General features: G+C 49.1%; 1 protein-coding gene across 3 annotated transcripts in view; it reads right to left on the bottom strand.

Annotated features, from left to right (window-relative positions):
• Window positions 1–1072: 1072 nt before the first annotated feature.
• Window positions 1073–13421, bottom strand: part of EHMT2 (euchromatic histone lysine methyltransferase 2) — a 45718-nt gene continuing 33369 nt past the window's right edge. For all 3 annotated transcript variants that reach the window (XM_079958337.1, XM_079958338.1, XM_079958339.1), the window contains 9 exons: window positions 12283–12437; window positions 11995–12162; window positions 9040–9184; window positions 8256–8333; window positions 6301–6416; window positions 6077–6163; window positions 5761–5839; window positions 4650–4825; window positions 1073–2561 (listed from right to left, as the gene is read on the bottom strand). In XM_079958337.1, the coding sequence (XP_079814463.1) occupies window positions 2381–2561; window positions 4650–4825; window positions 5761–5839; window positions 6077–6163; window positions 6301–6416; window positions 8256–8333; window positions 9040–9184; window positions 11995–12162; window positions 12283–12437 (1185 nt within the window). In that variant the 3' untranslated portion in view covers window positions 1073–2380. The remainder of the gene's footprint in view (window positions 2562–4649; window positions 4826–5760; window positions 5840–6076; window positions 6164–6300; window positions 6417–8255; window positions 8334–9039; window positions 9185–11994; window positions 12163–12282; window positions 12438–13421) is intronic.

The following is a 13421-nucleotide window of genomic DNA, read 5'->3' as shown; positions in this document are numbered from 1 at the left end:
CCTGTCTCCGGCTGAGCTCATTTTCCTCCGCAGGGACCCGCGGACTTAGTCCGACGAGCTGGGTGGCAGAGTAGCCTCGCACCCAGATTTTACCGTAACAAGACCAACAGCCCTCTCCCCAACTCGTGACTCCTAGCAACTAATATTCAGAGGCAAACTGCTTCGAACAGTGGAGGGTCTTTAAGGTCTTATATATATAATATATATATTCATAAATGTACCAACCAAGCACGTACATAGATATGTGGACCACATGTCTGGAGCAGCACAGGAAGACCGCCCTGAAACCATTTTGACTCCCAAATTGACCAAATGTTTTCTCTGCAAGAAGGGAGGGGGTGAGGGAACCTTCCCATTGTCTCAGGAATTGGGTAATCACCATCTCAAAGGAATGGGCAGACTACCAGGAAAGGCAATCAGATAAGGCATCATCAGATAACCTGGCAGACAGGAAAAACAACAACATTCAAATTTCTGTTGTAGACCACCTTTTCTGTGATGTAGGTATGATGTTTGTGGGGGGTGGTCTTGGGTTACACCCCTTCTGTGATGTAGGTATGATGTATGGAGGGGTGGTCTTGAGCTCCAGGGCAGGGAATTTAAAATGTCTATATAAGGGCAGGCACACCTTTGTTCTGGGTCCTCCTCCCTTCCTGCGTGTGAGGGGAGCACCCTGTTGCAACAGTTCAATAAAGATCAGGCTTACTAGCTGCTTTGCTTCTCAATATTCTCTGGTTGGCCTCTGTTATTTTCTCCAACCGATGGAGAACCTACAACCGACTCTATAAGGGCTCTTGTGTCCTCATAAGGGAATAAGGGCAGATTTTGTTTATTACAGAATCCTCCAAGGAACTTTGAGGGATGGGTGGGGATCTTGCTGAGCTTCTGGGATTCTCGGAGGACGTCTGCAAGGTCGTGTAACTACATAGACAAGGCCTTGCCCCCCCCCCCCCCCCAAAAAAAAAATCCAGAGAGGTACAAAAGACCTGCAAACTAGCATTCAGATGCCTCTTATCCACACAGTCCCCAGCCAGGAATGAGTCAAGAAGGGAAAAAAACACACCATTGCGTCTTTGCTTTAAGTTTGTATCAAAAAATTGCCAGATGCCAACGTTTATTGGTTTTTATGGCCCCAGGAAATTACAGTTTAAAAAACAAAATTGTGAAAACCCATAGAAAAGAGAGAAGATAGAGAGGGAGAAAGAGAGAAAGATAAGGCTGGCCCCTCCAAACTGAATCAATACTTCTGCTGTTCCAGAGGTTGAAAGGAGATACAGCTATGGGACCGTCACGGGCATCACCGAGCTTGGAAAAACCTTGGCTCCAGTTCGAAACTGAAACTTGTGTCACACGCACACAACACACGCACAAAAGGTAAACATTAACTTGGCCCCCAAACAAGAAAAAGGCCACTAAAAAACATCCCCACCCCCTTCAGCTGACACGGCGCATCAGACAGAAAGCAGGACAGCGACACGCGCATACACCACCCCACCAGGAGGAGGCAGCGTTATCTCTGAATGCAACCCTCGGGCTCCTCACCACTTGATGTCGGCTTGTCCTCCGTCAACAACCACACTGCAACATGGGCGTCTGATCCCGCAGAGTCTTTCCTCACAAACAGGAGCCTGTTTGGCGGGCCTGTCCGTGAGTCAGCGCCAGGCGATTATTTGCGGCGTGTGGTTGTTGAAGGAAGAAGACCGCCGGCTCCAGGCGCAGGGCTCAAAATGTGGCCTCGCTCTGGTGCCTGCGCACAAGCAACGAGCGCACCCTGGCCTGGCACGAGAGGAAAGTCATGCGTGCAAAGTTTTCCACGGTTGGCAACGAAGGATGCAAAAGTGTGGGTGGCTCGGGAGTTATACTGGCCTGGCTATGCGCATCAGGCCCAAGGCCTCCAGCTGCACACGCGACCTTTGACCTCTGCCCTCTCCAGGCCAGAGATGGGGACGCTGTGGCCTCCCAACCCCCACAGTGAGATCCCCCACAGTAGCCATCTCTGGAAGGCCATCCATTGCTCTGTCCAAGGCGCTGGCGACCTTTCGGCCTTCCAGATGTGGCCGGACTACAGCTCCCATCATCCCTTGCCACTGGCCATGCTGGCTGGGGCTGATGGGGGCTGTAGTCCAATTGTGTCTGGAAAGGTTTTGCACCAAAGCAGAGAGGCTCCTTTGGCTTTCACCTCCCTGGAACAGGAGAGAGTTTTTCTCTGTCCTCCTTTGCCAGCCGGACTGTTACTCTTCCTCTTTGTGGAGGGTGTGGGGGAGAAAGGAGAAACTCCTGCGTTTCCATCTCGCTTGCCGTAGGAGAGCAGAGCGCAGCCGGCTGGAGAAGGAGGGGAGGGGAAGGGTCCCGACACCCAGGTCTGGCAGCTGGGCTCGGCTCAGGCCTGCGTGGCAGGGAGGTTGCTGCTGTCGGGCAGGCCGTCCTGGTGAGCCTCCAGGCGGGCGAGGCGGCTTTGCTCCAGGGCGATGGCCTCGGCCGAATGCTTGCACTTCTCTGAGCCGCACTGGCATGTGAAGTATTTGCTCTTGATGTCCCAGAAGCGGTCGCCGTAGTCAAACCTGGAGGGCAGAGCAGCGGAAGAGGGAAAGGAGGAAGAAGAGAAGAGGAGGAGATTGGATTTGATATCCCGCTTTATCACTACCCTAAAAGGTAAAGGTAAACCCCTGACCATTAGGCCCAGTCGTGGCCGACTATGGGGTTGCGGCGCTCATCTCGCTTTACTGGCTAAGGGAGCCGGTGTACAGCTTCCGGGTCATGTGGCCAGCATGACTAAGCCGCTTCTGGCGAACCAGAGCAGTGCACGGAAACGCCGTTTACCTTCCCACCAGAGCGGTATCTATTTATCTACCTGCACTTTGACGTGCTTTCGAACTGCTAGGTTGGCAGGAGCAGGGACCGAGCAACAGGAGCTCACCTTGTTGCGGGGATTCGAACCGCCGACCTTCTGATCGGCAAGTCCTAGGCTCTGTGGTTTTACCCAGAGCGCCAACCGCGTCCCTATCACTACCCTAAGGAGTCTCAAAGCAGCTAACATTCTCCTTTCCCTTCCTCCCCCACAACAAACACTCTGTGAGGCGAATGAGTCTGAGAGACTTCAGAGAAGTGTGACTGGCCCAAGTTCACCCAGCAGCTGCATGTGGAGGAGCGGGGAAGCGAACCCGGTTCACCAGATTACGAGACTACCGCTCTTAACCACTACACCACATGGTGAAGTTTCGGTGGGGGCAGACAGGAGCCTCACCTTGTGACAGCAGGCACTGATTCTGCACTGGTATATCCAAGTACAGTCATACCTCAGGTTACAGATGCTTCAGGTTGTGTTTTTTTGGGTTACGGACGTGCCGAAACCGGGAAGTACCAGAACGGGTTACTTCCAGGTTTTGGCGGTCACGCATGCGCAGAAGCACTAAATAGCGCTTTCCGCATGCGCAGAAGCGCCGAATCGCGGGTGCGCCACTGTGGGTTGCGAACGTGCCTCCCGCACGGATCACGTTCGCAACCCGAGTGTCCACTGTAGCTGGAAGCAAGCGGTTGCCAACCTTTCGGGGACAGCCGTGGACACGTTTGCAGGCCACAGAACCAGCAACTTGGGGGTGGTGTTAGCCACAGTGGGTGGAGGTGGAACATACCAAGCCGCCAAGTAGGGAGAGTGGGTACTATAAATGTGCCAGGACTCCCCCTACTTGTGAGCCCCACCTGCTGGAATTGCCCCTGAGATGCAATATAGGCTTGGGGAAAACCCACTCATATTGGCTAATGAAAGTTTCTTTCAAGCCTAATTCCAGAAGGGGGGGGGGGGGCGAGGGACAGGTTTGTGTAAGGTAAAGGTAAAGGGACCCCTGACCATTAGGTCCAGCTGTGGCCGACTCTGGGGTTGAGGCGCTCATCTCGCTTTACTGGCCGAGGGAGCCGGCGTACAGCTCCTGGGTCATGTGGCCAGCATGACTAAGCCGCTTCTGGCGAACCAGAGCAGCGCATGGAAACGCCGTTTACCTTCCCGCTGGAGTGGTATCTATTTATCTACTTGCACTTTTGACGTGCTTTCGAACTGCGAGGTTGGCAGGAGCAGGGACCGAGCAATGGGAGATCACCCGTGATGGGGATTTGAACCGCCGACCTTCTGATCGGCAAGTCCTAGGCTCTGTGGTTTAATCCACAGTGCCACCCGCGTCCCTTACAGGTGCCTACAGAGGCCAGGAATAACCTCCAAAGGCACATGCGTATCCATGGGTACCATGCTGAAAGTGGGGTGTGTGTGTCTGCATACTTTTGACACACCTGCCATCGGCAGGTAGCCCTTGGAAGGAGGTGGTCAACCCTCAGCCAGGCCCTTGTGCTGAAACAGGGTTAGCATGACTGATGGAGAGGGGAGGGACTGCTCTTCATCAAGGGAAAGACAGCCAGAACCCCCACCAAGATCGGCATTAACTGTTAACTCTTGACAACCTGTGCCTGAGCTGGTGTTTTCCTCTTCCCTCCTCCTCCTATTTCCTCACATGTCGTATCTTTTTTTTAAAAAAAGATTGTGAATCTTAAAGGGAAGGAGTGTCTTGGTGCTGATTTTTTATTTTTTTTTCTTGCAAGCCTTTTTTGGCTAAAGGGTGGAGGGGGAAATGGCTCCATCAAGGTCTCTTATCTCCACTGACCCTAGCTCTTCGCCGGTCTGAATGTCCCGGCTGCTGAAGAAGGCAATGCGGGGGAAACGCAGGTCCTGGTGAAGCATGAATACCCGCACGGGGATGATGTTGGGGTCGCACAGGTGGTTGATGAAGCGGCTGACGTTCCCGTAATAACGTGCGTCGATGCAGTAAACCTCACCGTCCTGCAAGGTATAGAGGGAGGGAGATCAGACATAGGGGGAACCTGGACAGTTTCCAGGGCTTTACGTCCACCCAAGACCAAAGAGACCTGGGGCATCCACGAGAAAGGGTGGGTGGGGAGTCCCTCCACCAATGAATTATAATCCCCAGATTCCTAGATTTTCTTTTTAAGAAAAAAAAAAAAAAAGGAAGTTTCTAGCATTTGTAGAAGCTGAGATCTGGGGCAAAATGTGCAGGCACTCGTCTTCTCATTTTGGGGGTGAGAAACTAGCCTGCTCCCCCACTCCAGTGTTTTATGCCACCACCTCCCTGGAAATTTCCTGCTGATAACCCTGAAACAGCTAATAATAATAATAATAATAATAATAATAATAATAATAATAATAATAATAATTTATTACTACTACAACTATTTATACACCTCCCACTCTGGGCAGCTCCCCACAGAATATTAAAACCACGATAAAACATCAAACATTAAAAGCTTCCCTAAACAGGGCTGCTTTCAAATGTCTTCTAAAAGTCAGGTAGTTGTTTATTTCCTTGCCACTACTGAGAAGGCCCTCTGCCTGGTTCCCTGTGACCTCCCATCTCGCAGTGAGGGAACCCGGATTGTAAGACCTAGCACTTTCAATTCCTAAACGTTGACCAATTTGACTCAGGTTCACCCTGATCTGCTTCCCTGAGCTGGGGCCCTTCCTTTCTAAGAGAGGATCCCTCTCTTCAGACACCCAAGTCCCACCCAGGCAAACCTATATAGCTGCAAACAAAGACGCTTTAAGTGTGCTTTAAGTGCATTATGCAAACGTGACACTAGATGGCGATGGTGAGCTTATGACAAATTCAATATATTTTTCAAAACTTTTTTTTAAAAAAAGCATTTCCACAGTGTTTTTATGTGTGTCTAGATTCCACCCAGGAGCCTGGATAGCCTCACCTTATTGTCCAGATCAAACAGGTACGAGTCGTCTTCCCTGACATCAGCTTCTGCATCAGAAATCAGTTCCCCCACATACCTTCAGGCAGGAAAACGTGGGAGATGTGAGAGAGGGGCTTTGCTGGGCAGCTGCTCCTTGAAGCAGGCAAAGTCTAGTACTGAAACCCCAAAGTTTGGAGAGGGGGGCCTCTCTGCCTCCCTCCCTCCTTCCCACCCACCCACCCACCCATCACAACGCCTCTCCTGATGTAGCTGGAGCTTTGGGGACGGGGAAAAGGGAAAGGGAAAGACAAGCTTTCCTCCAGCACCAACTCACTCGCATATAAAGGTTCCTTGGGGAATCGTCTGCAATGCCCGGACACCCCATCCCATCTTGGCCGTGCGGTAGAGCTGCAGGCGGACCCTGCGGTGAAGGGAGAACAGAAGGACACTGGTTTCCAGCAGGCTAGAGAGACATGCGAGAGCTTGTGGTGGGACCTGCGTCCCCTTTCCATAGTTTTGGAGGTTCTGGACACAGCAGCAACAACAAAAAGGACTCACTTGATGCCGCTCTGAACCACACGGTTCTTGCAGTTTCTCCAGCAGGTGCAGGCCTGGTTGCATTCGAAGATCAGGGGCGGCTCGATCTTGTTGAACTCTTGCAGCAAACGACCGTCCTGAAAGAGGGGGAAGAACAGGAAGGAGAGGGTAAGGAAGTTATCCTGGCGGAGGAGATATTGTGGCAACGCTGCTGCCGTTTCCCTATAGCCAGAGATTAAAATAGGGCTTGCCTGAGATATTGAGATAACAACAACAACAACAACAACAATTTATTATTTATACCCCGCCCATCTGGCTGGGTTTCCCCAGCCACTCTGGGCGGCTTCCAACAAAACACTAAAATACAATAGCCTATTAAACATTAAAAGCTTCCCTAAATGGGGCTGCCTTCAGATGTCTTCTAAAAGTTTGGTAGTTATTTTTCTCTTTGACATCTGGTGGGAGGGCGTTCCACAGGGCAGGTGCCACTACCAAGAAGGCCCTCTGCCTGGTTCCCTGTAACTTGGCTTCTCGCAGCGAGGGAACCGTCAGAAGACCCTCGGCGCTGGACCTCAGTGTCCGGGCAGAATGATTTCCCTCTCAACATGTGTGGACAAAATCCCTCCAGGGATTTTGCCTGCAAAATGGAAATTCTGCCCATAGGACAGTGGTCTGTTATCTTCAGGGAACTGTTTCCTGTTGATGTGTCTGCGGAGGAGCTCTGCAAGTACACCTTAAAACCCGTTTGCCTTGCAAAGGGTTCTCTGATGTTCTCCAGGGCCTGGTCATTTCACGAAGAGCAGTGGCCAGGCACTGAGCAGATGGAGTTGACGCTAGGGACCCCCTGGCGCACACCAGGCCCAATCTTGTCCACCCACTCCTGGCTCTGCCTACCAAAATCACCAGCACCCAGTTGACTTTTCCTGTGGGTCAGCAACCCAGCAAACAAAAGAAAGGTTCCTCACTCTGCCCTTAGAGCAGGGGTTGAGGAACCATTTTGGGCCAGAACTCTCTCTCACACTGCTGGCCAATGTTTGAAACCTACCTGTCACTCACCCGACACCATGATAAAGTCAGGTAGACAATCCTGCCCACCTGCCAAAGGTGATCCATGGAGCGGAAGGGGTGTGCTTTGCTACTGTGTTCCCCAAACTCCCAGTACCCAGGAGAGAAGAGTTTAATTTTACTCAATGTATATACATCACTTCCCAATATATATATATTGTGTGTGTATCCTATTTGTTTACTTTGGTTATGAATCACTTTGGGATTATATATATATATAAATATAGGTAAAGGGACTCCTGACCGTTACGTCCAGTCGTGGCCGACTCTGGGGTTGCAGCGCTCATCTCGCTTTATTGGCCGAGGGAGCCGGCATACAGCTTCCGGGTCATGTGGCCAGCATGACTAAGCAGCTTCTGGCGAACCAGAGCAGCGCACGGAAACGCTGTTTACCTTCCCGCCGGAGCGGTACCTATTTATCTACTTGCACTTTAACATGCTTTCGAACTGCTAGGTTGGCAGGAGCAGGGACCAAGCAACGGGAGCTCATCCCGTTGCGGGGATTCGAACCGCCAACCTTCTGATCGGCAGGCCCTCGGCTCTGTGGTTTAACCCACAGCACCACCCACGTCCCCCATATATATATCTCAGCACAAATATGATACACACACAAAAACATTGTGAAGAACAGTTTTAACCACACCACATCATAATATTGATGCTGTTCAAATGAACAAGAAATCAAAAACCCTTTCAGCTGTTGCTAAAAGGTCTCTTTGGGGAGAAAATTCCACAAATGAAGCTAAGCACCAAAGCCACCTTCCGGTTCAACCAAACGGAGACCATATCCCACTCTGCCAAAAATGGGTAGTGCCAGTTTATATACTCCACTTAGTAGGTTTCCTGACATTTCAAGGTTTCCACCTTTCCGGGTCAGCTAACAAGCCACTTATACTCCCTCAATCACTCACCTTGTCATACCAGCAGCGGATGCTGAGTTGTCCACATAAGCAATTGCTGGAGGAACAGTCATCCTGGCAGGTGCAGTGCTGGGAATATGAAAAGACAAGGTGTGAGATGGATGCCACACAAGGGGAGGGAGAGGGAGAGGTACCAGCCCCCACCTGGGGCAAAGCCAGTGTGGTGTAGTGGTTAAGAGCGGTAGTCTCGTAATCTGGTGATCCGGGTTCGCTTCCCCGCTCCTCCACATGCAGCTGCTGGGTGACCTTGGGCCAGTCACACTTCTCTGAAGTCTCTCAGCCCCACTCACCTCACAGAGTGTTTGTTGTGGGGGAGGAAGGGAAAGGAGAATGTTAGCCGCTTTGAGACTCCTTCGGGTAGTGATAAAGCGGGATATCAAATCCAAACTCTACCTGCAGCCCACAGGCAGGCCAACCCAGGTGTAGCGCCTTGCCAACTTGGGGAGGGAAAGGAGGAGGGTGGAGCAGGCACTACAAGAGAGGTTTTGCCAATGTGGCGCCCTTGAGATCTTCCCCATGGCCCCTGCAAAGCCTCCCCTGTCCCCTACTCCTCCAGAACTGCCCCCTTAAACACAAGGTACTGGGGATGGTTAACACTGGCCCCCTTAAGAAAGCAAATTTCCAATTCCAGATTAGCACAGCGATAGCCTTTTCCGGCTCCTTGCTGAAAATGTTTCATTCTTTAAAACTGTCCCTTTTCGTCTCAGAAACTGTTTTTATTTTTGGAAGGAGGGCAGCCGCTACGAAGCCCAGGTTGCCCAGCCAATGGAAGTACCTGCAAATGGGTGATGTTGCGGTCGATGTTCATGGTGGAAGTCTCGCAGTTTTCCGAGATGTATTTGTAATCCTCTGGGCAGGGCTCGTCGTCCACGGAGTTGACACAGGGAATGGGGACGTTCTCGTAGCCACGGGCCACGTCCCTGGAAAGAGAGAGCGAGCTTTAAAGGTCCATATTTTTTGCTCCATAAGACGCACCAGACCACAAGAAGAGGTTTTTGGAAGAGGAAAACAAGAAAAAAAATATTCTGAATCTCAGCCAGAACAGGAAGAGGGATCACTGCGCAGTGAAAGCAGCAATCCCTCTTTTTGTTCTGGCTTCTGGGAAAGCTGCGCAGCCTGCATTCGCTCCATAAGACGCAAACACATTTCCCCTTACTTTCTAGGAAGGAAAAAGTGAGTCTTATAGGGCAAAAAATATGGTATGTCGTGTGCGCAGCCAAAGTGATGTCTTTTTGAGTACCTAGAGGATCCGAAGAAACACATATGAAGACCACGTGCTTTTAAGAAAACACAAAAGGGTGCTCGCTTCGGCAGCACATATACTAAAATTGGAACGATACAGAGAAGATTAGCATGGCCCCTGCGCAAGGATGACACGCAAATTCGTGAAGCGTTCCATATTTTTACCAACATTGGAAGAATGGAGACGGAAATTGATGGACTTTGCTGAACTAGATAAACTGACAGGAAAAATTAGATACCAGAAAGATCACAAGTTCACACAGGACTGGAGAAAGTTTACGATTTATCTGGAAAATATTTGTGATGAACAGACAACGCTAGTTGGATTTAAAGAGGCTTTGTGATGAGAAAGGGTATTGTGGGAGGGATAAGAGTTGTAAAGATTAATTAACTGGCAATACAATTATAAAGGAAATGTGAAATAAATATAAAATTATGAGGATTGTGGAGGGAGCGGGGGGAAGTCCAAAAGAATTGGGCATTATAGCGGATGTGAATGTGTTATTTAAATCTGTAAAAGAAAATTTTTCTAAAAAATTAATAATAAAAAAAAAAGAAGAAAACACAAAAGGGTAAAGAACTTGCATGTTAGGAACGGATGCAAGCTGCAGAGCTAAATGGCAGCATACTTTTAAGGCTCTGCTCGCAACAGGAGAAGAAAGGCATTAAATGACAATTTAGTATCTCACTAATACACTGAAGAGCATATACAGAATAAAGTAAGGCAGCAAGGAATCCAAGGTCCAAATAAGTAAATTGCCACAGCTTGATTCGCAAGAGTTTATTGAAAGATTGCACTTTGGGGATTTGGGTGAGATCTCCAACAGCAACACTGACATGTCTCCAAAAGGTGGGAAGGTTTCATTAACAATGGAATGTGATCTGGACTCTGATGCTTAGATACAGGATTAGGTGGGCGTTAATGAGCGACTGGGCAGCAGCTCTGACACCTTTAGAAAAAAAAGTTTGAAGATCTGACAGATCAACTAAAAGATGTATCTGCAACTGACCATACCTGCCAGCGGACTGTCTCGCCAGAGTGGTGCATGCTCTGGTTATCTCCCGCTTGGACTACTGCAATGCGCTCTACGTGGGGCTACCTTTGAAGGTGACCCAGAAACTACAACTAATCCAGAATGCGGCAGCTAGACTGGCCACTGGGACCACATAACACCGGTCCTGAGAGATCTGCATTGGCTCCCAGTACGTTTCTGAGCACAATTCAAAGTGTTGGTGTTGACCTTTAAAGCCCTAAAAGGCCTCAGTCCTGTATACCTGAAGGAGTGTCTCCACCCCCCATCGTTCTACCCAGACACTGAGGTCCAGCGCTGAGGGCCTTCTGCCAGTTCCCTCACTGCGAGAAGTGAGGTTACAGGGAACCAGGCAGAGGGCCTTCTCGGAAGTGGCATCCGCCCTGTGGAATGCCCTCCTATCAGATGTCAAGGAAATAAACAACTACCTGACTTTTGGAAAACTTAATGTTTGATGTTTTATCGCATTATTATTATTATTATTATTATTATTATTATTATTATTAAAATTCTGTGTTGGGAGCCGCCCAGAGTGACTGGGGAAATCCAGTCAGATGGGCAGGGTATAAATAATATATTATATTGGAGCATTCTATATAAGATTATAGAAAGAACTATGTATTGATATGAACAGTATGCTGATATAAATCAATGTGTAAATATTATAGTGTGGAAACAAGAAAACCAGAAGAGGGGTAGAGGGAAGTGGTAATCCTGAGAGTTTTAGGTTACTAATATTTTAAGAATGTATATGTTTGCTTCAGGTTGCGTCCCACGGTGACCCGGAAGTAACGGAAAAGGTTACTTTCAGGTTTCGCCGCTCGTGCATGCGCAGAAACGCAAAATGATATCACGCGCATGCGCAAAATCAGTGAATCGCGACCCACGCGTGCACAGACGTGGGTTGCGTTCTTTTCAGGTTGCGAATGGACCTCCGCAACGGATCCCGTTCGCAGCCAGAGGTACCACTAAAAATCAATAAAAACAATTGCTATAGCGCACGAGCACACTCTCTATAGTATTATTATTACTATTTCTATTATTATTATTACCGTATTTTTCTCTCTATAAGACGCACCAGACCACAAGACGCACCTAGTTTTTGGAGGAGGAAAACAAGAAAAAAAAATATTCTGAATCTCAGAAGCCAGAACAGCAAGAGGGATCGCTGCGCAACGAAAGCAGCAATCCCTCTTGCTGTTCTGGCTTCTGGGATAGCTGCGCAGCCTGCATTCACTTCATAAGATGCACACACATTTCCCCATACTTTTAAGGAGGGAAAAAGTGAGTCTTATAGAGCAAAAAATACGGTATTATTATTATTATTGGTGAGATAGAATGGATGCAATTCTCTGCTAGGTCCACACAGAGACAGCCATACAAGCACCACCTCGTCCAGGGGGGAGGGCTTGGCGGCAGACCCTCTTCCGTCATAGAGACACGACCTCAAACCGCACCTGCTGATGATGCGTTCGGTGCGCACGGAGCGATTCATAATCCCTTGCCGGATCTTGCGGTTCAGCTGCAGGGCAAACCACACCTCCGAGTTCTCCAAGGTCAGGTCCAAGGGAGTGTCCCCTTCTTTGTTCCGCACTTCAGTGTCGGCCCCCCTGGACAGGAAGAGGCTGCACGGGGTGGGGGGAGGGAGGGAGGAGCAAGAGAGGATTAGAGCCGAAGGTATCGTGGCGCCAACCAGCCAGCTCCAACCCCCCTGCAATGCGGAAGGGAACCCTGGCTGGTCTTACAGGACACACTCGTGGTAGCTCTCCCGCGCGGCTATGTGCAGAGGCGTGTCACCGTGGAAATTGACCGCGTGGAGGTCGCACTGGGCGTTCAGCAGGACTTCCGCAATCTCCGCACTCCCCGTGAAGGACGCCCAGTGCAGGCAAATGTTCTCTTCCTGGTTGGGAGAAGAGGGAGTAGTTACAGGAGGATATGATTCTGTCGGGGGGGGGGGGTGTTACTATTATTGCAAGGAGAAAGGGAGGAAAAGCAGCATAAAGGAACAAAGAGAACGCTAGGAGAGACTTTTGATCGTAGCTCTACGCGTTCAGCAGGTGTGCTGAGAGAAAGGATATTCTATCTGCCGCTTTTTCAAGCTATAGTTTCTTGAGTTAAAAATGGGTTTTCTAAATTTTAAGAACAGCATCCTTGCTTAACTTAGATCAGTTGGGGGTCGTTCTAGAGTGAATATTTTGAATAATTTATTTTATGTAACTGGCAGAATTAAAATCAGAAATCTTTTTTATTTTTCTTCTAATTTCTGGTGTTCCTTTGGCATTTTCTTTTCTCTCTCTCTGGTTTTGTTTTTATTTATACAGTGGTGCCTCGCAAGACGAAATTAATCCGTTTTGTCTTGCGAAGCACGGCTATTAGCGGCTTAGCGGCTATTAGCGGCTTAGCAGCTATTAGCGGCTTAGCGGCTATTAACGGCTTAGCGGCTTTAAGAAAAAGGAAACAAACTCGCAAGAACTCGCAAGACGTTTCGTCTTGCGAAGCAAGCCCATAGGGAAATTCGTCTTGCGGAATGACTCAAAAAATGGAAAACTGTTTCGTCTTGCGCGTTTTTCGTCTTGCGAGGTACCACTGTACTGGTTTATTTTATCTTCTTGTGTTATGAAAAAGTTTTAATAAAATCTTATTTTTTAAAAAAACAAAAACTTGCACACGTTTAACGTCGCTCTAGTGTTCATCTCTGAAACGCGTGGAGCTGCAATTAAAAGTCTTACACCAGTGAGCTCCAGAGCCCAGTTCTCCTCTTTGCTCTGTTTTACAAACAGGTACTAAGTCACGATGGATATGCATTTCTTCCATGCAGATTTATGCAAGTTGAACTGATTATCCCACTCGTTAGAAAGCCACGGGCTTCAGGGTCAGAACCACA

Source organism: Podarcis cretensis (assembly GCF_951804945.1).
Source record: "Podarcis cretensis genome assembly, chromosome: 2".
NCBI classification, from domain to species: domain Eukaryota; kingdom Metazoa; phylum Chordata; class Lepidosauria; order Squamata; family Lacertidae; genus Podarcis; species Podarcis cretensis.
Note: the sequence above shows the minus strand (reverse complement) of the source record. Positions and strands in the feature narration are given on the sequence as shown.